Genomic DNA, 26,572 nt, shown 5'->3' with positions numbered 1-26,572 from the left:
ACCTGATCTAATGATGCTTTGTTTGTAAACCTTGTGTATGTACTTACTTAAGTTTTTTCTGTTCTTATTTTAATTATCATTACGAACTCAACTCATGTTAGCAATCCGGACAAATCTTCGTGATTTTTGGTTTGCTGTTTTATTTATATAAATTTGTAACGTTTTAAATAAATATATTTAAAAAAAATGCAACTTGGTCAGCGCTGACCGTCGATCGAGCACTAAACGCATTCATAGAATGGATAAGTTTATATGATGTACAATACCTAATCAAAATCTACCGCTGTAGCAATATTCAAGATCTCCCGCCTTTTTCTTCTGGTTAGTTGTAGGGGCACATTATTATTACTAGACTAGAATAATCTAGTCTAGTATGCAGTTGTAGTTCATTTCAAAATAAGTTTATTATTCTTTGGCCATTTTTATTTTTTTATTTGTATCATTGCAGAATGCAGATTGTGACATGCGACAGATATATTTATTTATGAAAAAGAGGAATAAATCAAAATACAATTCTTGAGAGTTTGTTTGTGAAATTGAATTTCAACATTATGTTTTTCTTTAAGTAAACGTTGAATAACTTCATCCGTTCTACTTACTTAAGTAAAGGTGTATAAACAATGTGGTTTTCTCTACCACTTAATCTATTGAGTGTTTCAAAATGTCCGAAAATGTTGAGTTAAAAAGCTGCTCTAATAAAACAGAGAACGCGTTCAATGAAATTCAAGCGGATTCTAAAGAAGATTTTATTACTTTGTCAGATTTGATCCCTACCACTAACTCTGGCGGCTTGTTATTGGAAGAACCAAGCGACGGTTGTGAAAAAATAATTAACGAAATCGACATCGAAGTTTGTGAAAATGTAGAAATTACCGATTCGAGCTGGTCTGAACCTTTGCAAGATAAATTAAGACGTCATAAAAAGACTAGTCGTAATAACAGACCCGACATGTCAGACTCTTCGTTTTCAGATGACAATCTCAAGCAAAAATCAGATGTATCCATAGAAATCAATCCAACTCAAATTATAAAACCACGGCGAAAAGCTGAGCTAACAAAGTATCCCAAAAATTCATCTCCTAAGCCTGTTAAAAAGAGGGGAAGAAAAAGGAAAGATGATTGTGCTGTACAAAATAGCACTGATCAAAATATTAATACTGAAAATCTAAAGTCTTCCATTCTTCTGGAGGACTCATGTCATGTTGGAAACAGTCCTCTTATGATTCCACCTAAAAAGAAAAGGGGCCGTCCAAAGAAAGTAAAGCAGGAATCGCTGCAAGTTAATTTAAATATAAGTGACAACAGTGAAGTTGAAAGTGTTAATGTTGTATCATCAACCACCAATGAAAAGGCATGTTCAGTCAAGTCCAAAAGAGGCAGGAAAAAAAAAGATTCAGTTGAGAAAGTAACTGTTGAAAAAATCCCAGATTTGCAGGAAATCTCTTCAATAACTCCATTAAATCTTAAAACAATTGAGTGTAAGAACAAATATGAGGATAATAATTATGTGTGTGATGGGAAAACAAATGAACTAGAGAGTACAAGTAATGTTTGCAATGATACATTGGATATTGGTGATTCAAAAGATGATTTATGTTTTTCAACAAAAAAATCTGATATAGGTGATGCTGATGACATTTGCTTAAGTGAGCTTAAAAAAGGGCTAAGACACACAAATAATGATAAAGATATTGATGAAAGCAAAGAATATCTAAAAGATCATAAAAATGATATGGAACAGAGTCTATTATTTAATGATATATCAAAAAAACATGGTATAGCAGATGATCAAAAACAAAATGAAATGGAACTAAAAGAACAACCTGTTGAACCTACAACTATTGACAATGACCATATATCAAGTAGACCAAAACGTCATAAAGCCAAGCAAACATTTAAATATGATGAAGGTTCTGATGAAGACCCTTTTGCAAATATTGAACTTTCAGATGATGAACCACATGGAGGGCGTAGAGGTAAATTTGATGATGATACTGACTATGTTCCTGGTAATAAAAAAAAATATCTATCACAGTCTTCTTCTGGGGAAGATTTCAATGAAGATGAGGTTGATACAACAAAAAAACAGAAAAAAAGAAAGTATAAAGTTTTTGATAAAGAGGGAAACGTTATTCGAAGTCCGAAGAAAAGAAGAGGTAAAAACATTGATCTGCAATCTGATGACAACCTTACAAATCATAGTGAGATTTCAGAACTAACAAGTGGTGATGTTGAAGACACAATAAAAGGATCTGTTGTCCATAAAAGTGAGACAACTCCTGATTCAACCAAAATTGAAAATTATCTTGCTCAGAAAATTCAAAGCACTGAAATAAAGATAATGAAAACTTTTCCTTCAAATAGTAGTAAAACACCCTTTGACATACCCATTCTCAATCCCAATGAAATAAAAAAGGGTGTTGAGATTGGTATTCAAACAAATGCTACATCGAAAGTGTCAGCTAGTTCACAAACTGATAACAGGGATGACCTTTCTATGAAAGAAAAAGTGAAATTGTCATCTGAGCAGGCAGTAAAAGCTTGTGAATTCCTTACTAATATAGTTAAAACTACATCTGAGCTAGGTCAGCTTATGACACAAAAATCTGATGATTTTATTAAAAAGAAAATTAATACAAAATATGTGACTGATACATTTACAATGGATTACTGTGTCAAAAAGTCTTTTCTTCTTTTTAAACTTGCAAAACATAATCTAATTCAGATGGAAGAAGACTTAGCAAATCAGTATGAAGAATTTTTAAAAACCAATGCACTTTTGCAACACAGAGAAGAGAAGAAAATTGTAATAGCTAATGATAATGACAGTGATTGTGAAATAGTTGAAGTCATGCAGTCACCTAAACCAAAGTTTAATCCAAAAACTGTTTTCTTAAACAAAGAACTCTCAATCAAAATTGCAAAAAAAGAGGAACCAAAAGCAAAGTTTTCTAAAGCACCAGAAACAGTAAATAAAATAAAAGGAAGACATGCAGTATGGCTTAATGATTCCATAATGGTTAAAAAGGTCAAACCTAACCAGTCTTTTTTAGCCCAGGACAGCCGAAATAAAAAACCTCCTGATACATATATTACAGTCAAAATGGTCAAGGATTTTTTTGACCAATATTATAAAGACAGGATGTCCTCTATTTGTCAATATTTTGCATCTCCAGATTGGTTTTATACAAATCAAGAATATGTGTGTAGTTACTTTATTGATGATTCTAAAAGTTTCCAGAATGGCAAATATAGTCAGAGTGGCAATGGAATTGTTACAGAGCAACAATCTGGACAATCTAGTCAAATAACAGAAGCTGCTCTTAATACTTGCCTTAATATGAAAACAGTTAACGTAATTTCAAACCCTCAATCATTAGTCACAATGTGTACACATGTCATTCAAGCTAAATTATTAACTTCTTCTAACTTTCATGAGACAAGCAAATGGGATATAAATGACAACAAAAAACAAGTAAAAGAATGTATCAGTTCAACAAACAACAAAATCGATAATTTACACAACATTCAACATGTTCCATCTCTAAAAAATATTTGTATCAAAGTAATTAATAATTACTTGCAAGATAAACCACATAGAAGTCAAGCTTCAAATATTGTAAATGTCATAGATGACAAATGTGAGTTACAGACTTTAGCAGGCTCCAACAAATATACATTTAGTGATAGAAGTTTCTTTAATCCAGAAAAATTATCACTTCAGAGTATTGCAAAGTTAAATAGTGTTATTCTAATGACCATGTCAACTCCCATTATAAAAATGAAAATAGTGACTGTTGATCCCCCAGAGAAACTATCAACTCTTTGTCTAGAAATAATAAAAAAATGCATAACTTTATCAGAAAATCAGTGTTCTAGTTCAACAACTGCACTAAAGGGCTTAAATAAAAAAAAGGTCAATGGTATAAGCAAATATAAAGTTCAATCATTGACTCAGATTTGCTGTATCTATTATAATAACATTTTGCAAGAACAATATTGTTTAAACCAGAAGTATAAAGTTAAAACATTAGCAAATATCTGTTTTGAATATATCTCAACATCACATGAAGTTTGTAGTGAACCAGCAGAAACTATGGCTGTCGCAATAGATTCTGTGAACACTTTGTCAGACGAAATGTATTCAAATTTAGAAAACTTTACGGATCCCACATATGATGATGTAAATGATAATGATGACTTTGAATATGATAATGATATGGAATATGCTGATACTGCGGAACCAGAAGAATCTAATTGGGTTTCCAAAGTACTAATGCAGGAGCTTCGATCTTGTGCACTTAAAGATTCTAATAATATTGATAGTAATGATCAAGAAGAATTTTGTGAAAGCACTAAAATTCCACCCACATCAGTTGTTCACATAAAAATAGAACCGCAAGACCTGCCTGACTATAGTATGGCTGCGGAGGTTAAGATAGAGCCTATGTTTATGGCAGGGCATAATAACATTTCCTCAAAGGATATTTTTCCTAAACAAGAATCTATTGAAAGTTCTGAAGTAATAACAGAATGTAGGCTACCAGACCTTTCTCTAGATAGTAGTAATACATATGATGAGAATTTGTTTGAATCTTTTGTTAGGACTAACAAACTTATTACAGCTTTAGAAAATAACTATGAGATCAATGACAGTGAAGCAAATACGGAAGTATTTAGTCAGAGTTGTCAAAGAGTTCGGAGACAATATGACCCTGACTCAGATGATGAAACAAATACATTGAATGATAGCCTGAACTTATTGATTCCACACAGTGTAGAACAAGCAAAGCATACACTTATGATGAGTTCAAGTGATGAAAATGAGAAAATATCTGAAAAAAAGAAAATTGATAAACGTAAACCTAAAACCACAAAAAAACATAAAGTTAATAATAATGTTAAGGACAAAATTGTTGTTAATGAAGTTGCAATTTTGACTAGAAGAATGAATAAACGAATCAAACTGTTGGAAAAGAAAACAGAGTCCTCAGATTCTGAAATAGAAGGTGTACCTAAACAGGCACAAAAAGAAAAAGCTAAAGAAGATAAGACAAAAGTATTTGATGATGCCATACAATGTAATGCTGTAGATTCAACTGAAACTACTATATCTGAAAAAACCGAGCAATTGGTCAATAATAAGAAGCAGAAAAGTTACAAAAGCAACAGGAATTCACTTAAAAAGATAGAAAAGAGTCCAGATTTAGATTTACAAGTACCTTCAGAACTTTTAGAATGTGAACCTGAAATATCTACATATGATAGTGAAGTTAATTTAGAAATGACAAGTAAAGTTAGTTCATCTGAAATAGAAATTCATGACAAGAAACAAAATAATGTTGAAGACGATGAGAATAAGAATCAAGTATCCCAAACAACAGACTATATTGAAAAGGATGGTTGGATGTGCTTTAAAATAAACAATAGTGATACGAAGCTATATGAATATGTATCAGTCCTCCTAGACAAACTTCCAGAATCATTTGTTGAGACATATTTTAAGTATGTAAATACCAGTGACAATGAATGTAGGGATGATAATGATGATGAAGTAGACAAGTAAGTAGTTATTGAAAATGACTTATTGTACTTATTTATTTATATTGCAGTGTTTACTTAAGATTTCTCACATAACCATTTATTCACAGGTTAACAAATTTACACAGCCTTAACCGCAATTCAACCAAGGATCATAACATTATAGGACAAGTGAGAAAAAAAGATAAATGTAATAGAAATTTGGTTCCAAACGTAACTTCAGATGGTGATAAAGGGGATCAACATTTTTCTGACAATAATCATTTTGCTGAACTCTCTCCATCAGAAGACGAAATGGATTTAGAAAATAATATGCCATTAGCACCCGTATGTTACTTTTATTTAATTACTTTAAACATTTTTTGTAGATGACTTTCTATTTATTCTCTAGAGTTAATTTATAAAATTTAATTTCTTTATTCAATTAGTAGCATTTTTAACAAAAAGTTAAAAAAATATTTAGTCTAGACCATGATATAGCTTTTTAATCTAAACTTTCACTTGTTCTGACTAAACAAATACTAGTGGTAGGCTTCTTTATATCAACTTTACTTAACAATGTCTCAAAAGTGATGAGACTCAGAGATGATTGATCTACCGCCATTATTAAAGGAGACATGTGGTCATTTTCAGTTTGTCTCCTTATTTTGCGACCTTGGCTGCAATTCTCATCTGTTGGATACTAGACAGTTACCTTCTTATTTGATGATATTCATGCTTATAATGGAGCAAGTGCTCAGTCCATCTCTCTTTTAGTTAATTGATATGTGGATGTCTGTTATGAAAGCTATCTATAGAAATCTATGAAAGCTAGATAGAGAAGAAGGGGTTTGTTGTACTTATTGCAGTTTAGCTGTTTGAGTTTGTTGTATGTGATCTATTGAACTAAAGTGTTTTCTAAACACTACCTTTGACTGATGTTGTTTTGAATTTTTATTTTCGAAATAATTATTTTAATCTTGTGTACAAGTATATTATATTATGCTGCCCAATGGCTTGGGCAGGGTCCTTTCGCAACTAAACTCTTTAAGTGGGTCTATTTCGCATGTAGGTTTCGTTGGACACTCCAATCCAGCCCAGCTCCTTCCAAAAGTACAGAACATTCCTGGAATGTTCTCAGAATTCTTCTGCCAGCAACTTTTGTACATTTATGGTGCAGGATATAATGAGTGGCTGAAGGGTAATGGTAAGAGTGACAGTAAGCCTGCCACCTAAGTCACTTGCCTCGCAACTTCATCTGCTATTATCTGAAACGGTGAAACACTATTTCACTTGATCCATTGTAGAGTCACCCTGCTATCCGAGGCAACTAATTCCAATGTTTGGTGACAGTCGTGTAAGGCTCCAGCGTCGTTAGCACGGCCATACTTTCAGAGAAAATCCTGATTCACTGCCATTCACTTTCCTTATATAAGAGGAAAGGAGATTATTTTATGTATGATGAGGCAATTAAAACAATAGCATACGTTCATGATGTTTTAATAAGACCTAATTTTGCACAACATTTCTATATATCCTAGTTTGGGGGTCGGGGGTAATTTTAAGCAAAATTGTATTTTTTTGCAACAAATAAAGATTTATTATTATTATTTAAAACAACTTTTCGCCATAGTAGCATTTATAACTTGTAGCCAATTTTGTCATTATTTTTATTGAATTGCAAATGTGTGATATTTGGCTATGTTGGTACCCGTACTAAGGAACTTTGAGGGCACTTTTACTTATATGTTCTATTCCGCACTTACGTCCTTTCCCTCTGGAATATTCGTTTTGCGCAATTACATTCTTTCCATCCAGGTCCATTTGATGTTGTGTTTTTTGTGGAATATGGGGTTGAGGAGTGTTAATTTAGGGTTGGAGCAGTAATTCTACTAGTTTTCACCATTTCTGCATCTTCATGCCACTTCCGATTTTCATTAAAACATACCCTACCCTAGCTAATCGATGACCTAACTAACGCTAAAGCTAACCTCAGCATGAAAATATCCCATAAGTACTACATTATTTACGGAGTATTTATTAGTAATACCTCTAAGCTTGAATATAAGAAATTAAGATGGTTGTTAGACCAGTAAGTAACCTTGAATGATAAAATCATGATTGCTTTTACTTTTATTAGATGCCTAGGTCTACAGAGAATAATATCGCAAAAAACTTTCTCATGGATGATAATGAAAGTGACGAGGAACAGAGTATAAAAACTGAAAATGTTGTAAAAATGGAGCCGGAAGATGAAACTTTCCTAGAATTCAAATTAAAACCTGGACCGAAGTCTGCAAAGCAGGCTCTAATGAATTTAGAGAAAAATAAATGGGAGCAGGTTACTGTAAAAAAGGAGCTAGATGATGAAGCATCTCAAACAATTAAATGGAGACCAGGACCCAAATCAAAGACAAGAATAAGTAGTCCGGAGAGTACAAGTGTAATTCTAACAGCGGATGTTAGTTTGAAAAAGGAATTAGATCAATTGCACGCACCCATCGTGATACAAGAACATGTGGATGTCAAACAAAACAAGAGACCAGCTAGAAGTAATCCGGTGGGTATTTTTTTTTTGAAAGAATTTTTTTTGAATTTGAAATTTTTATTGAAAGCATACATATTTAAAAATAGTTATATCATAAGCGGCTGCATTGGTTATTCATTTAAATATGTATGTATCTGTTTTGCTTTTAAATTTCATAAGTACTTGATAAATAATAAAAAACCACTAGTGCAATGTAAGATGTGAACATTGAGGGTCAAATCAAATTTGTAAATGCATGACTGGACCAAATGGCATGTCTTAGGTCTTTATAAGAAAATCAAGACATGACATAGCACCTGACTTTCTTCTTACTATTCATAATAACAAAATATTTATAGCATGAAAATTATGTGAACTTTTTCTAGGATAAAAGCCAAAATATATACCTTCATATTGAATAACTAATTAAATTTAAACCTTATAGTGGAAATCCCTATTAATTAATGTTTTAATACTTATTTTTGGGAGTTGTTTTCATTAGTAAGAGCAGGACATTTAGCTGATGGTAATTGATACGTCCTACCCGTTACAATGCAGTGCCGCTCAGCACTCTTGAAAAATACAAAAATTCTGAGTGGCATTATAATTGCGCTCGTCACCTTGAGATGTTAAGTCTCAATTGCCCAGTAATTACACTAGCTACGGCGCCTTTCAGATCGAAACACAGTAATGTTTACACATTACTGCTTCACGGCAGAAATTTGCCCGTTTTGGTACCCATAATCTAGCCGGCATCCTGTGCAAAGGAGCCTCCTACTGGTAAAACAGGGATAAGTAGTAAGGTAGCTAATCTACTTTTTTGAGACTTCTTTAAGAAATTTTGCCAAATTTTACCAAAGGTATCTTAAGATCTTTTGATAGGCTATTACATCATTAAAATTACTGAGCAAATGAGAATTAACATCTTATTTCTCAAGGTGAGGAGCGCAAATGTAGTGCCGCTCAGAATTTTTGGGCTTTTCAAGAATCCTGAGCGGCACTGCATTGTAATGGGCAGGTCGTATCAATTACCATCAGCTCAACGTCCTGAAGTCTCGCCCCGTATTTTCATAAAAAAAATCAAATTTAATGGTCTCTTACTGTTTTAACCAAAAAGCTATAATATTATTCCGCAATAAATATAATTTATACTTAATATATTTTATCTACACCCATGCTTTAAATCCTCTATTAAAGATTCTGAAACAGTTAGCTTATTGCCAAAATTAAAACACCCAATGTTCTAATAACCATTACATCACCCAAAAGAGTGTTGTAATGTTGTACTGAATTTCATAACAACACTCCTATGTTTTTTTTTATCCCTTCATGCGCAAAGTGTTTCAACATACAGCCACATTCTTATTGCTCGATGTGTGGTATCTGTATGAATTTCAAAAACAGAACATTTTCGTTTACCCGTGCTCCACACTCCCAGAACGTCGCGCGCCGTAATAAAAAAGTAGGTTATTCGAATCCACGCCATTTTTCTTCGATATTTTTATTGTTTTGTTTACAAAAAATGAGCGATTCATTTTAAACGCTGCAAAAGAACATTACAACAAAAACAAAATGTAAATTACTACTAAAATAAATAATTGTTTCATTAATACTTATTTTATTTGTATATAATCAGTAACGAATGATATTAGGTTACTACTAGGACTGGTGTTTTAATGTTAGCAGTAAGCTAACTGTTCCAGAATCTTTTAGAGGATTCATATTCTGGGTGTAGATAAAGTCTTGTATGCAACTGTTGATAATTAGGTATTAAAACATTCATGTGATACTATTATCACACTCGGCTTCGCCTCGTGAGATAAATCCACATTCGTGTTTTAATACCCCTTATTACACAACAGTTGCATAAATAACTAATACAATATGCATAAGAGTAATGAATTTAGGGGAAGCACGTGAGGTTTGTTAGGATAGAAGCAAGTGGATTTCTATTGTTTACCTATACCACGACGGGAACAAGGCGTGAGTTTATGTCTGTGTGTGTATACTTATATATTTATTATACTTTATTAACTTATTGTAGAAAAGCATTGTGAAGAAAGCGAAGATGTATGCCGAACACAAGTCAGAGGAGGACTCCTCGTCGGAAGAAGAAAAGCAATGGGTTAACACGAAGGAGAAGTTACTAAAACGAATAGGAAAAAAAACAGAAAGTGCAGAGTATGTTCATATCTTATTTTACCCGTACCACAATAGTTATTTGTTCAACAAGTGAGCAAAGTTATTTTTTGCTGCGAGTGCTAACTTTAAATCACGAATTGGCGAAGTTGTCTAGAGTTGAAATTTGCTCTTGTGTGAAACATACAACTTTTCACTAAGAAAAGTGTTTTAGGTTAGTAAGAGAAACAATTAAGATAATATTTAACAATGTTCACTATCAATTTATAAATCTAAATTGCGATAAGTAAACGATTTGTGATTCCTCTGGTGTTGCAAGGGAATGTGGGCGGCGGTGATCACTTAACACCAGGTGACCCGTACGCTCGTTTGTCCTTCTATTCCATAAAAAAAAATTATATTATTATAAACATATAAATTTTTGTGACAATGAGACAATACGCTAGGCTAAAATGAGTTTCTGAACGTTTTTTAGTTTTTTATTTTTTTAACGCGGAGTAATTCCCGGATGTATGGTCACGTGGGGTTCGAAATTTAAATCACTTTGCCTCACGCTCGCAGCAAAAACGCTTTTTGCTGCGAGTTTTTACGTAGCAATAGCGCCCTTTTCGTGCTGGAGAGGTGAATTTATATTGAAACTTTCTTCTTTCAGTGTCGAAGATGCTAAACGCGCGAAGATCGTGACCGACTTCATTGAGAAACGTGGTGACAAAACCGAGGTGCGCCAGAGACGAGGGTCCAAGAGAAAAAGATCAAACAAAAAATTGCTTGAGCGACGGAAGCAAATGAAGTGAGTTTAATCAACAGACAAAGCTATCCAATTTTATCATGGGTAACTTATTACATATCTGTTGTTGGGCAGGCTAAAAATATGCACTGATTTATTTATTGCCTCATGCCAATTTATAAATAAATCTCCTACACCTTTTGGTTACTTAGAAGAGATCTCTGAATAGGGATAAGGTCGCCTAATTGTGCTTTTTTTTTAATTAAATTAAGGAACGAGACGAGCAGCACGTTCAGCTCAGAACAATGCAGTGCCGCTCAGGATTCTTGAAAAACCCAAAAATTCTGAGCGGCACTACAATTGCGCTCGTCACCTTGAGACATAAGATGTTAAGTCTCATTTGCCCAGTAATTTCACTAGCTACGGCGCCCTTCATCTCGAAACACAGTAATGTTTACACCGGTGCCGGTGCTACCATAACTATTATTTTGTACCAACAAATTGTAACTTTATTTTATATGTTTAGTGCGATAAAGTGCAATAAAGAATTTTCATTCATTCATTCAAAGTTTATACATGTCTGATTATTTCAAATTATGTTTTCTGACATCAGCACGACGCATTCTCTCCATGGACAGTTGCATAGTTTAGCTATGATCTGGATGCAATAGGTCCTCTTTTATGTATCATTAAGGTGATCATCAAAATGAATTTCTCGTATTTTGATGACTGTCCCATAGTAAAATTATTTATAGATATTTTTTTGTTTCAGTATATTACGCCGAGAGTTGTATGGAGACAATCCTCATACTGGAAAGAGGTCATCCCAAGCCTATACAAAAGGTCGGAAGAACATCAGAAAGGTAAATTAGAAAACAAGAAATATAATTCCATGAAATTGTCTTTCCTTCGTTCAATCGAGGTTCACTTTTTACACGTTTGTATGTTTGTAACCAACTTCTTTGGGCGCGATATACCCACTTTAAACGGCTAGATTTCGTTCAAACTTTGTAGATTTATCGAGGACCGATGACATTACACTAATTTGACTAAAAAATGAAAAATAAGTAATAGTTAAAAAAAACTAAAATGCACGCTTTAAGTATATAAAATTCAACTAAAAAATAGAAAATAAATTTAAATTGAAAATATTGTAAAAAAAATATATTTTATTGTAAAAAAAAAGCGTGGGGTTTTTAGTTTAATTTTATATAAAGCGTGCTTTTTAGTTTTTTTTAACTATTATTTATTTAACAGTTATTTCTGATTATGCAAAAAATAATTGAAATATATACAATTAATGTATGGGCTTACGAGCTTTATCAATCAACTGATGTTGACTTACACATTTTAATTAGGTATATAAAATTCATGTTTATGTACTGTTGTTATTTTATAACAGTTTTTCATATAGGTATGAGGTCGAAATGCTCTTGCAGGGATAATGGGTTAACCAAGCTTTTTCTCTCTGTAAAATTACTTTTAAAACAACATACAGCAACTACTATGTGTTGTTACTCATTATATATATATATTAGCTGACCCGACAGACGTTATTCTGTAGATAATAAAAAAAATACTATTTTATAGGAATTTGCCAATAATATTTCAAAACATTAAGATTTATTTCGTAAAAAATGCCCCCTGTTGTTATAATGAAATTGTTTCACAGCAGAACTGTCAAACTGTGCGTCAATAAATTCTCTCACAGAAAATATGTCCATACAAAACAAATATTGGAAATAAAAATAATTATAGGTCCTAAATTGAAATGAAAAGTATCCTATCTCTCAAGTTGGACTAAACTGCACTCTATGAAGTAATCACCATTAAAATCCTTTCATTAGTTTAGGAGTCCATCGCGGACAAACAACGTGTCACGTAATTTATATATATTAAGATATGTCGCATTAATAAAACCATATTGCTTTTAGGTGATAGACAAAACAGCACTCTCAATGGTGACGGTGATGGCGAACCACGTAGAGTTCGCAAGGAAGAAGCGCCTGAGCTTTAGGCAAGCACAACTGGTAAGTGTCAATCATTCAATAACGCTAATAGTTAGTTAAAAATAGTTAAAAATGAAACAATTCCTATGGCAATAAAAAGCAAATTATATAATACATGTATTCATGATGTCAAACTTGGCCTGCGACAAGCAAAAACAACCAAAAATTAGCAGTTTGTCAACGAAACATGGAAAGAAGTATGCTTAACATAAGACTACGAGATCGATGGACAACTGCAAAAGTAAGGAAAAGAACAAAAGTCAGTGACGTGTTACGAAAAAAATAAGAAAACTCAAATGGAACTGGACTGGACATATAATGAGGACGAACAAAGAGAAATGGACTAAGGATGTAATAGAGTGGTGTCCGAGGAATGGGAAAAGAAAACGAGGAGGTCAAATCAAAAGATGGGAAGATGATTTACCAAAGGGATGGAGAAGGTTAGCCAGAGATAGAGAGACGTGGAAACAAATGGGGGAGGCCTATGTCGACAGACAATCTGACCAACTACAGCGAATTGGTTGCTAATAATATAAATATTTTTGTAGTAAATAATATGTAACATATTTTTAAGTATAGCATATAAGTTGAAAATGTGGAAAGGTCAGTGAATAAAGGCTTTTATTATTATTATAATACATAAGCATCTCCGCACTTGTGGCGATGTCGTCGGGCAGTTAGCCCGCGGGGTTGGTAGCGATGGCTAATCCATGCGTTATGCTTATTAGTAGCTGTTGCTTGGTGTTGGTATATATTATTGGTAATGTGCATAATGATTAATTTCAGATAGCGGCCATCCATAAATTACGTCTCACGAATCTTATGCACTTTTGACTACTACCCTCTCCTTGACACGGCTGGTCAAATTTGTGAGATCTCTGTCTTGTGTGATGTCACATATATCGCAATTCTAAATTTATGAAATTAGAACTGGAGTGAGTTTCTTGCGCCTATCCTTCTCAGGTGTTAGGCATACTTGCTCGAATGAAAAGTAAAAATAAGTGAAAAGTAAAAAATAAGTGATATCATATCCTATTTGAATAAAAATATTTGAATTTGAACAGTGTTCCGAATCTATTTTTAATTCGATTTTAATTATTTTTCAATGAAATCAACATTAAAACAAACGGAGGCATGAATAGGTATGAAGTTTAAATTTAGTGTTGTCGTGCTTAGATAAAATATTATATTTTGTAAAAATGTGACGTCACAAAATTCGGGACCCCTCCCCGCCGCTTGTGACACAACCCCCCTCCCTCCCCTATAACGTGTGACGTAATTAATGGATGGCCGGTAGAGTCTGCAAAAATAGTTAAGTTTGTTTTTTATAGTATTTTTTATTTTCTCAAATAGTTTGTTTACATTATAAATGTATGCTAAGAACATCAGTTACTTTAATTGATAATAATAATATAATAATCTTTATTTGCATTTAAATAAGGTGAGTTTTACAACCGGTCTTATTTTGATGAATTTAATTTCTCTTAATGTAAACTTCTAAGTCATACAAAGTTGATATAAAATTCTAATTAAACAGTAATAATAATTTATATATCAATTTCCTTAAATTTAAGTAGTAATTTATTGAATAAAAGCAATTATTTATTAGCCGTATGGTTATTTTATTTTAAGTTGATTACATGTCATGTCTTTTAAAATGGTCGGGTAACTATATATTTTTATCGCAATGCAATAAACATTTTCTTGGCAGAGTGCCAGTGTACATTGTATATTGATGTTCCTGGCATCCAATGGATTTTGCTCCTTTACCTATTTGTCCATAATTTTATTACAGAGAGAACATTTGGGCTGCGAGGAAGGTGTGAACGTAGTTGTTATAAACGATGAACTCTGTCTCGAGTACGATTTCGAACAGAATCAACCCATTGTTACTGTTCATCCATTCTTCACTCGAGTCATGAAGGCGCATCAGGTAACATCATATATCTAAATCAATATCTAGCTACACAATAACTTTAAGAGGACTTTTGACATCCACTAGTATGTCAGTGTAATTAGAGGCAAATGACCTTAGCTTACCTTTACGCCACAAAACTAATCAAACCTCAAAGGCCTACAATGTACCTCCAACATTCCCAAAAGGTGCACTGAATATAGAGGTATGAAGAGTCATCGGATGGGTCCAAGAGAATTTTATCTCCAACATTTCTAGCAGACTCAATATTAACTCGCTCCATAGACTACATCACCATTTTCAGAAGTCTATTTTGCTTTCCACATTAATGCAATTCTGACTGTCACTAAAATCTTAATTGCTTTGTAGATTACGTGAGCCCATACCGTCCTTTCAGCTTATTAAAAAAAACTCGATCGATGCTGAAATATTGTTATTTTTTATGGAAGATTAGGACAAATTAGCGTCAGCGTCATTTATCGTACGTTATCAGCGACGTCCATACTCTCTTATAACACCAGATGGAATACACGAGCGTTCCCGACCTTCAAGCTATGTGTACGCGGAGATCAACGGTTCTATCTTAGATCATTAATACGTCTATATAGACCATAGTTTCTCAATCTTATTTTGCTCACCGCCCACTTTGAGAATATGTTTTTTTCTAGAATATTTTCGTGTATTTTTTTGCCTTTTTAGACTATATTTTTTAATCTACCCACGCCCCATCTGCGCCATCTCAATGCCCCCCTCTGGGTCTTCTACTGCCCCCCCGAAAGTCTCAAACGCCCACAAGGGGGCGTTATCGCCCACGTTGAGAACCTATGATATAGACTATGACAGCTGTGAAAACGTTGAAAAAAAATTGAGTTTAGAGTTAACCTGTATTTTGAGCAATTCACGCACACCAACACAAAGTGTCATACAAATCGCGAGTTTAAGACGTAGATTGTCACGCACACTAAAGTATTAAACCTGGCCTGTTTTTATCGGAGACTCTTATCTAGACCTATTGCGCTATCGATGCTTGTTGAATTGGAGATGTAATGAATGGCGAATATAATCGATTAGCAAGTGAATCCCGCGCTCGACTATTCATGATTGGAATCAGAAAATATAATTTCTTGTTATAAAATGAATACTGTAATTGTTTCTTGTTTTATTAGTATGAAGGAGTGAAGTTCATGTGGGACGCGTGCTTCGAGAGCGTGTCTATGGTCACGAAGGGCTTCCAGGGCGGGGGCTGCATCCTCGCGCACTGCATGGGTCTGGGCAAGACGCTGCAGGTGCTGGCTCTACTACATACGGTACGTAGCAGGAGACGGAGGACGGACTGGAAGGTTCGGACTGATTCAGTTGTATTGGTTATGTATTACATCAGAGATATTTCAAAAAAAATTATATTCGGTATTAATTATAGAATAATATTTAAAAAAAACTCTAAATGAATTCCTCGGTGAACTCTAAATGAATCCATGTGGACTACCGAACCGAACGACCGAGACCGAACGACGAACGAACGAAATCCACACGACTTCATTAGATTTCTGTGTCCTTATTTTGTTTTTTTTTTTTATTTCCCTTTGAACTTATAATAGAATAAAAGTCCGTTAAATTTGGTACAAATTAGAAGACAGTACGATGTCGGCATACAAAAGTTAACGGGAAAAGGGAGCGGGATTTATAGGGGACCGACATGATAGTGAAGTGCGCAGTTTTTTTTTTCTCGAAGTTTTATCCAATACTTGGTAAGATGCTATTTTAATATATATCTAATATATGTAGAGTTTGGGCTATATTTCCAAGACATGATATATAGTACCGCATTAATACTATGGTATATAGTGTATATTATGTACGTAGATATAAATTCGCCGTGATATAGTGTTCATTCAAATTTAATAAGGACTTTGAAGCGTCATTTCCTTTCTCTGTTTTTCATTTTTTATTTATTTTGGAATATGTTTACTTTACTTGAAAAATGATCGTAAAATATATTTCAGTAATTATTTTGTCCCAATATAGCATAGTTACATTTTATATATCATACACAAGCGATCTCGCACTTCAAGGTCGATCAAGGGATTCTTCTTAGTCTTTCTGAATTAATATTTCAAATTATTACTATCAGGAAAATCTTATTTTTGTTTTAGAAAGTAAATACAAAGTTGATTATAACACCATTAACACTAAAATTTAAAACCAATTGTTTTAATTGAAAATAATAATTTATTCTAAAATATAATTTACAATAAAACACAATATGAATAATTTATGCATGATCTTATAACTTGTTTCACTGAAACATTCACTGAAATCATCTTGAATATAAACATTATTTTGCTACAAGCGCCAAAATCTCTCGGAAATCAACGGAATTGAATCTAAGAGAGGTCGATTTGCAAAGGGTTAAGATGTTTAGAATCCAAATTTTATTCGATCCCGAATGTCCATTGCTATATGTCAGTCTTACTTTGCTGTTAGAAGGAATGTGGATTCGGTGTACATACTATATGTAGAGGATAGGTGGTATCTTTAGAATAACTACGGATTTATGTCTAAATCAGCGGTTCGATAGAAATATCACCAAGCTCGCTACTACAGACGCAGTTATTGATAGAATACTAAACAATTTCAAATTATAAGTTAAATAAAGAATTAAGTGTGTTTCTTTAATAGTAGGTTATTTCCATAAGGAAGCAAAATAATATTTTTACGGCGAGGACGCTTTTTTGAATCCAGAGCAAAGTGGGGGATTCTTTTGTAGAATCCTGAGGGAGGGATTCAAAGTATGTGGCCCGAGCCAGATATATATTTTGCGCCCTAGTGATACACTTTTCATCACCCAGTATGAGGAAATAAAAGGTGCCTCATATTTTATTGTAATATTATCTATTATTTAATAAAACATAAAGTAACAACTAAATTGACATTAAATAATAAAACAACTAAATATTTGTATTTACATTTGAGACGTTTTGTTGAATTTTTTATTAGGAATAGAGATTGTAGTATATTTATATTGTGGTAGGAAAATCTCGTTGTTTGGATGTAGACGGGCCCGGCGACAGCGGCATGGATGGATTAACTGAAGGTTGCAATTTAATGTTTTCCACGATGCGTTCACATATTTTCGTTTTGTTCTCAATGGAATCTTCTATATACCCCTCTGCTACAGCACTCGACTTCCATCCTCCATGTCGATTGAGAACAGTTTAGTCCGCTCTGTCAAAAGCAGAAGTACGAGGAAATCAATGTCCTGTATACAGCTTGATATCTGGTTACTTCGAATAAGTAGCGATTTCTTTTGGTTTTTTTTTCCATAACTTGTTTGAAGCACTTGCCATTTTGATAACGGATGAAAAACCGATTGGTAGGACGCAGGTCCAGGTATTTCTGTATTATAGTTTTGTATTCTTCTCGGATTACGAAGGATCGGTCAATTTTTGTTTTTGTGTCTGTCGGTTTTACTAACAGTAAATCATCCGAGTTATATTTTCGACATCATCAACAGTTAGGCTTAAACTAAGCCCGTGTGAATCGTCGCTATAAATATTTCTTTTAAATGACTTAATCCACCATATGTTATTTTATTATATTTTGGAATGGTGAGTCCTCTCTCGAGAAGGTCGCGGAATGGGGTAAATTGAACCCTGTCCAATTTAACCCCCAAAGACTCAAGTTTGCGCGTTTACCACTAAAAAAACCCCATTTGCCGTATCACTGCTCTTCGACAACACTTCCTTTAAATCCTCGCCTAGTATCGGAATACTGGGTCTCGAAATCTCGAGCGATTGCCAATTCCGTCGCCATCTGGAGGGCAAAGCCAAATTGACTTCGAAGAAGCTGGGGGTCATTAATAGAGCACGGCAATACTTAAAGCCGGCCCACATTCTAGCACTCTACAAAGCGCAGGTCCGGCCACACATGGAGTATTGCTGTCATCTCTGGTCTGGAGCACCCCAGTATCTGCTAGATCCATTTGACCGCGTGCAACGCAGAGCAGCTCGAATTATCGAGGACCCAGTGCTCTGTGAACGGTTGGATCACTTGGCGTTGCGTAGAGATGTCGCTTCATTTTGTGTCTTCTACCGCATTTATCACGGGGAATGTTCCGAAGAGCTGTTTAACTTGATTCCTGCCGCCGAATTCCACCTTCGCATGACACGCCACAAGATAGGATATCATCCCCACGATGTGTGCCGGTCCTCCACAGTGCGGTTTTCAAGGAGCTTTCTTCCTTGTACTACTAAGCTGTGGAATGAGCTCCTTGTGCGGTGTTTCCGGGACGATACGACATGGGCACCTTCAAAAAAAGCGCGTACACCTTCCTTAAAGGCCGGCAACGCTCTTGTGATTCCTCTGGTGTTGCAAGAGAATGTGGGCGGCGGTGAACGAGCGTACGGGTCACCTGGTTAACACCTGGTTTGTCCTCCTATTCCATAAAAAAAAATTGTGCTGTCTACTCAATAGTACTAATTTCGTGGCATTGCCTTAAATTACTATTGATATCTTATTTTCTGAAATTAAGTTTTAAAGTCAGATCAATTATTACAGACATTATTCAAGAGGAACCCAAAATTCTGTCATTTCATTAAAAGAATAGAAATGTCTTTTTTTATGAAAATACGGAGCGAGATGACGTTCAACTTATAGTTATTGATACGCCCTGCCCATTACAATGCACTGCCGCTCCGGATTCTTGAAAAGCCCAAAAATTCTGAGTGGCACTACAATTGCGCTGGTCACCTTGAGACATAAGATGTTAAGTCTAATTTGCCCAGTAATTTCACTAGTTTGTTATTTTATTTTGTTATCCCTCACTGCCGCTATTATACTGACCTTATAACTACGTAGACTCGTGATTAATATATATTATATTCGCAATAAAAATAATTCAGCCAACCGAATGAAGAGAGCGGCCGTGGGATACTGAAATCTTATTGGGAGGTTCAGCGCCCTTCAGACCGAAACACAGTAATGTTTACACATTACTGCTCCACGGCAGAATTAATAGGCGCCGTTGTGTTACCCATAATCTAGCCGGCTTCCTGTGCAAAAGAGCCTCCCAAGGTCAAGTACGCAATGTTTATAAAGTATAATTATTGTTTCAGGTGCTGACCCAGCCAGCCTTGGGCATTCGTCGCGTGCTTGTGTGCTGTCCGCTATCGACCGTACTCAACTGGGTGGACGAGATACACAAGTGGATTGGACCTGTCACTGGTGATATTAAGGTATTACAAATTATGTCTTTAACATGAATTTATACAGAGTGTTATCGTTAAGTATTACCAGGCGATTCCGTAACTTTTACAGATATCAATTAACTTTAAACTCATATCGAAAGTACGTTACTTAATCAGTAATATGATATTAAATAATAATATTAGATTAGTAGAAAGTTAATTACTCCAGTTTTACCCATTAATGCCTGTTTTTAAATCCGTTAAAGAATAAGAGGTTTTTGTATTCTAAAGGGGAAACTGGTAATTTTTGATTTATTTATTAAATAATAATTGTGAAATTAATCCTGTTTATTGATTGCCTGTTTTAATATTTCAAGCATAAAGAAACAAGAAGGAAGCTACAGGTAGTGTATTACTTATTTTATTTAATCATTTGTCTTTTTCACCGACTTCAAAAAAGGAGGAAGATCTCAGTTCGTCGGTATTTTATTTAATGATTATTAACTCAGTACTTTCGACTGGGTGAACCGATTTTAATAGTTCTTTTTTTAGTAGAAAACTTGTGCTTCCCGCGTGGTCCCATTGTAATTTGGTACATGGCACCGTGGCTGACACCGATTAACAATTAACCAAAAATAACAATAATTATAACTAGAATTAGAATAGTAAATTAGATAGTATAAAAATACGGAATTTTATTTTACTTTTTTAGTGCATATTATATTTATTGTTTTGGAATAGCTTTTTTGGAGTCCGTTGATTTTATATAAGAAAACATTCAATTTACCTTATACAAAACTAGCTGACCCGACAGATATAATTATTAATTGTTGCAACGGATTTTCTTGCTAAAATGAAGTTTCGAATTCTCATGCTTCAAAGCTTCAAATACTGGCGATACACTGTCTAGGATTAAGCTGCATGATTTAATACCTTCCTACCTTTCAACTTCGGAAAACCAGAGCCCAGAGGTAGAACGGACTTGACCCGTATGAGTTGATTTAATATGTATACGATATAAAGAATTTTGCGTCAGGTTTCGTTTGCAAACAGCTACCTGTATTTCCCCAGCAATATAATCTTGGTATATTTAAAGCAGACTAAATAGACATTGGCACAGCTCAACCTCGTCCCCATTCTTGTATTCCGTCAAGAGTGCTGACGACAGGCGCGGACGCTTTCATTTAAAAAAAAATGGAGCGGGGTGAAGACCCAGATCTACATATTCAAATTCAATAATTTTGTTAAATGAAATCACTTATTGAACGCCTAAAACTACCGCTCATTCAAAAAGTTATGCGTCACACCTGCGAATGAACGGGAGAAAGAAACCCGGCGGACTTCATCAAATTTATAATTTTAATAGCCTGATTGTGGTCGCTCCATTTCCAATCTGCGGTATCAGTAGGTATGAAAGTCTGGTTTATGTTTTAATAACCACATAAACGTCACTATGCAATTCTTTTGAATTTGTTTATACACTGTATACAGATATCCCTATAGCGATATACATTTAAGACATTTTTTTTCCGAGAGTAGGAAAATACATTTTCGTATTGAAGACCCCGCACCGGGGCCCATATGTCGGGCTCGGGTGTAAACACCCTACTAAAAACCTACTCTCTGCTGACAGCCCTAAAGTCTAAGCTAAAAAGTGAAGCCGGGCGGGGGCCTTGCAGGCCGAAGATTTAAGACGTGTGTACAAGACAACTCCTGTCGGGTGTGACAATTGTAGGCAAAGTACCACTCTTTGAACATAAAAGCTCAATAAAATTTATTAATAATTAAATTTAATTCCAGGTGTTTGAACTATCGAAGCTAAAAAAGACGTACGAGCGTGCATACCAACTAGAAGACTGGTACAACGGCGGTGGCATATTTATTGTCGGCTACGAACTGTTTCGCAGTCTCACGACTCTGGACCCTATTATAGACGACATAAGGCCCACTATCGTGAACAAGATCCGCACGGCGTTGCTCGACCCCGGGCCAGACATGATCATCTGTGATGAAGGCCATCTACTGAAGAACGACGCGTCAGTACTGGCGGTCGCTATGAGCCGAGTTCAGACCAAACGCAGGATTATGCTCACTGGAACACCCATGCAGAATAATTTGAGAGAGTATTACTGTATGGTCAACTTTGTTAAACCGGATTTGCTGGGAACGTACGCAGAGTACTCGAACAGGTATGTTGTTAATAATTAACATTATAACACTAGAAATAAGGGATTGCTTGTAACTAATTCTAGTAGGCTTCATAAGATACATAATAGCTTTAAGGGTATATGTATACACTTCTACAATAAAGTCCCAGCCACTGTTCAGGCATTATCTATAAATAAATTTAAATGTCTTATAAAAAAATGGCGCTGTCGTAAATCCTATTACTCCACTGCTGAATATCTAAATGATCGGACAGCCTGGGACTAGATTGTGATTATTTTATAGCGATAGAAATGACTGTACAATATTGTATATTTTTATTGAAAAGAGCGCAAAAAAAAGAATGCTGGGAGAGTTTCTTGCGCCGCTTCTTCTCTCTCAGAGCGCCATTTGTTTCCGAAGCGGTATTAATATCTAGTATCTAGTAGTAATTTAAAAAATGACATCAAAAAGATTTCTAAAGGAATAAATTTTGAGAAAATAAATGCCTTTTATGCCTTTTTATGCCTTTGCCTTTTAATTGATACCTACCGCCGAATTCCACCTTCGCAAGACACGCCATAAGTTAGGATATCATCCCCACCATCAGGATGTGTGGCTGTCCTCAGCGCGGTTTTCAAGGAGCTTACTTCCATGTACTACAAAGCTGTGGAATGCGCTTCCTTGTGCGGTGTTTCTGGGACGATACGACATGTGTACCTTCAAAAAAAGCGCGTTCACCTTCCTTAAAGGCTGGCAACGCTCCTGTGTTTCCTCTGGTGTTGCAAGAGAATGTGGGCAGCGGTGATCACTTAACATCAGGTGACCTGTACGCTCCTTTGTCCTCCTTTTCCATAAAAAAAATTAAGTCCTTTTAAATTATTAAGTCGTTCTCTCAACAATACTCAGCTCATCTGACCAATCAACGTTATCTAGAGGTGAAGATGTGAAGCTTTTTTGACAAATTCAAATATTTTTATTCAAAATAGGAATTAGAATCACTTATTGAACTTCAAAAAACTACAACCCATTCGAAATAGTATGCTTCAGACCTGAGAAGAACGGGCGCGAGCTGGTTTTTTTTTTCATAATTTATGTAATCTATTTAATTATTAATAATACTGGACTATTTAATAATAAATTTTAGTAAGTTACTTTTACTTAATTTCTATATCGTACATATAGATATAATTTATAATTTAATTGCCTGAGGGTGATCATTCCATTCCACTGACCTCCACTTTATACCACTGGACTGGCGGCTGTCAAAGTGCTTTTGTGCCCGTTTGATATTCGCCATTTTGGCGCTGTTAGCCATGAAGCGAGAGTCTGCGGTACTAAAACTAGTGATGACAACCTCAGCAAACATCGATAGATGGTGGGAAACTATTTACAAAAAATAATTGTGTACTTTATTATGTTGATTCTTTATGTATAAATAACACGTAAAACGAACGAAATTAATTCAAAATGCAAAAATACTTCAGAGTATTATACGTTCCTTCGCAGCCATTTGTATTTTACGTCAAAATTAGTTCTCTGGACGCTCGCGTGTGGCGCTTCAAATAGGCACAAAAAATTTGCTGTCAAACATATAGAAACAACCTATCCAGTGGTATTTATACTCCATTCCCAGTCTGTGGTAACATTAAGAAAATCATTTATGTTAGTTATTATCTTTACCACAAAGTTTATTAACAATTCTTTTGAATTTTGTAACACATTTGTTCTATACATTTTCTGTAAACATGTAAATCATATTATACATCGCCTAACAAAATCTTACAAACTCGACATCTTTATTTATAACCGACTTCAAAAAAGGAGGAGGTTCTCAATTTGTCGGTATGTTTTATTTCTCTATTCATTACGTATGCACCTCTTATATAATTAAAAATTGTTGCAGGTTTGAAAACCCAATAATGAACGGACAGCATAGAGATTCTAGAGAGGAAGACATCAGGCTAATGAAGGCTCGTACTCACATCCTTCACAAAGTGCTAGAAGGATGTCTTCAGAGGCAAGAAGCATCGGTCCTGTACCCGTACTTGCCTAAGAAATATGAATACACTGTGTTCATACCGTTGACTCCGTGCCAGAGATCGATGTATCGGCACTATCTGGAGAATTACGCGAGACACGCCAAAAACAATATCCTGAAAGACTTTCATTCGCTGCAGAAGATATGGACGCATCCGCAGGTGATGCACAATTTCCAAATGAGAGCACGCGATGCTGAGAACTCTAAGATCAAAGGTAAGCTCAATATGGGGAGTCAGTAGATTTTGGAAATTGTTGCAGTCTAAGTTATCTCGTTTATTGGTAGTGAAATAGTGAATAGTAAAATTAATGTTCTTGGTGGTCCAAAACTAGAATTAATTTTAAATGAACAAATAATAAATTTAACAAGTCTTCTGCCCACCTTTATGTCTAGGTATAAAAATGTATCACGCTTTCTATATATTATCTCTTAAATTTTTAGGACAATAATTGGTCAATGTAATAGAAATAATGAGGACATCCCACATAATACAAGATGTGTTACCATGTCTTGTATTATGCCTCCATATTGTCTGACACTTTTTTAAGTTATTTATGATCTTGAACGCGGACATGGTGGCTAACTATTGGCTTGATGAGAAAGCTCATGGTAGCTCAGATGGCAATGCTCGGAGTATCCCTGCGAGATCGAAACAGAAATGAGGAATTTTATCGGCGGTTAGGAACGGATTTTTATTGACAACTCGTAAAAAGTCAGCCACGCTTAATGTCATTAGCGCCATAGTATTTCGAATATTTAACTAGCTAACTTACACATTGACACATCAAAATTGTTCACGCATGAGCGGGCCGTCATGTGGTCTATAATAATAATAAGCCTTTAATTAATTCCAACAATCTTCGAATACATAATATAATCTTAAAATTACGCGTATAACGTTAAAGTGTTATTGGAATCCCACTATAGGTGTAGGCCTCCACCTTACTCCATGTGTCCCTCTTCTGTGCTTTTCCTCTCCATTATTTTCCTGCCATTTTTATTATATCATCTACCCATCTGTTTCTTGAGCGGCCTCTTCATCTTTTGCCAGATGTCTCCCCAAATTGTCGATTCTACTGTCCTTGTCCATCTTTTGTCCATGAATCTCGCCACATAACCTGCCCAGCGCCCCTTTTATGTTAACGCGTACTCATGTGGTCTATATGATAGTATATTCCAATTCTATGGTTTTAACTTTAAACCTTAGATAATTTATACGTCTAGATAGAGCCTCTTGCTGCTAGACAACCGATGAAAACAAACCAGGTTTATTACTTTAGTGTGCGTGACGAGCTACGTCAAACGTAATATTTTTCGACATTTTCACAGCTATCACAGTCTATCTAGACGTTAAAATGATCTGAAGCTTATACATTTTACCTTTTACTACAGCGGAGAAGATAGAGGATGACCTCGCGCATGAGGACATCACCGCTTCGGAGGACGTGAAGCCAGCGCAGACTGAAGTATGGTGGCTGCAGTACCTGGAGGGCGGCAACATGCTCGACTGTCTGGAGAGCTCCAACAAGTTCCACGTTCTCTTTCGACTGCTGGATGAGTGCATCGCGCTCGGAGACAAAGTGTGAGTCGCTCTTTTTTTTTATGGAATATACGAGCGTCACCTGGTGTTAAGTGATCACCGCCGCCCACTATCTCTTGCAACACCAGAGGAATCACAAGAGCGTTGCCGGCCTTTAAAGAAGGTGTACGCGCTTTTTGTGAAGGTACCCATGTCGTATTGTCCCGGAAACACCGCACAAGGAAGCTCATTCCACAGCTTTGTAGTACGTGGAAGAAAGCTCCTTGAAAACCGCACTGTGGAGGACCGCCACACATCCAGATGGTGGGGATGATATCCTAACTTGTCGTGAGAAGGAGGAATTCGGCGGCAGGAATCAGGTTAAACAGCTCTTCTGAGCACTCCCCGTGATAAATGCGGTAGAAGACGGTAGAGTCGCTCTTCATGTCTCGAATGACAAAACATACTGCTAGTTTCAGTTTCAGTAGTTCAGGTGCCGACAATTAAAGCCAGTTATTATTGTGAGAAATTTAGAATGTATTCATAAAAATTTGCATTCGTAGAGCATATGGGTCGTAGAATGTGAGCTTTATAGTTGTTTTGCATTTTATGAAGCACCTTGCAATTTTTGGGTCTCCGGCTGCATGATGCATCTTCATAGCTTCGGGATCTTCTCATCTTCAGCATTCAGCACCAAATAACGATTGATTTCCTGTCACCAATTTTTATCGATAAATAAATAATCGTATTAATGTTATTATACTCACAGAGTTACATTTTCAAATTTGGATATTGGTTTTTCTTTTGGTGGGTAGTTCCAAAAATTTTCAATGTGCGATATATT

At 35.1% G+C, this 26,572-nt stretch overlaps 1 protein-coding gene across 2 annotated transcripts in view; it reads left to right on the top strand.

Moving 5' to 3' along the window:
- The first annotated feature begins 465 nt into the window (after nucleotides 1-465).
- The window catches only part of LOC126972036 (uncharacterized), a 44,492-nt gene continuing 18,385 nt past the window's right edge, over nucleotides 466-26,572 (top strand). The window contains exons 1-14 of one of the 2 annotated variants that reach the window (XM_050818600.1): nucleotides 466-5,562; nucleotides 5,652-5,868; nucleotides 7,661-8,080; nucleotides 10,092-10,228; nucleotides 10,839-10,976; nucleotides 11,686-11,776; nucleotides 12,848-12,943; nucleotides 14,718-14,855; nucleotides 16,004-16,144; nucleotides 19,952-20,071; nucleotides 20,401-20,427; nucleotides 21,824-22,212; nucleotides 24,075-24,424; nucleotides 25,602-25,791. In XM_050818600.1, coding sequence (XP_050674557.1) covers nucleotides 662-5,562; nucleotides 5,652-5,868; nucleotides 7,661-8,080; nucleotides 10,092-10,228; nucleotides 10,839-10,976; nucleotides 11,686-11,776; nucleotides 12,848-12,943; nucleotides 14,718-14,855; nucleotides 16,004-16,144; nucleotides 19,952-20,071; nucleotides 20,401-20,427; nucleotides 21,824-22,212; nucleotides 24,075-24,424; nucleotides 25,602-25,791 — 7,355 coding nt within the window. In that variant the 5' untranslated portion in view covers nucleotides 466-661. The remainder of the gene's footprint in view (nucleotides 5,563-5,651; nucleotides 5,869-7,660; nucleotides 8,081-10,091; nucleotides 10,229-10,838; nucleotides 10,977-11,685; nucleotides 11,777-12,847; nucleotides 12,944-14,717; nucleotides 14,856-16,003; nucleotides 16,145-19,951; nucleotides 20,072-20,400; nucleotides 20,428-21,823; nucleotides 22,213-24,074; nucleotides 24,425-25,601; nucleotides 25,792-26,572) is intronic. The other variant, XM_050818601.1, reaches the window with a different exon arrangement.

Source organism: Leptidea sinapis, chromosome 25 (assembly GCF_905404315.1).
Source record: "Leptidea sinapis chromosome 25, ilLepSina1.1, whole genome shotgun sequence".
NCBI lineage: Eukaryota > Metazoa > Arthropoda > Insecta > Lepidoptera > Pieridae > Leptidea > Leptidea sinapis.
The sequence above is the reverse complement of the archived record's forward strand: the minus strand, read 5'-3'. Positions and strand labels throughout refer to the sequence as shown.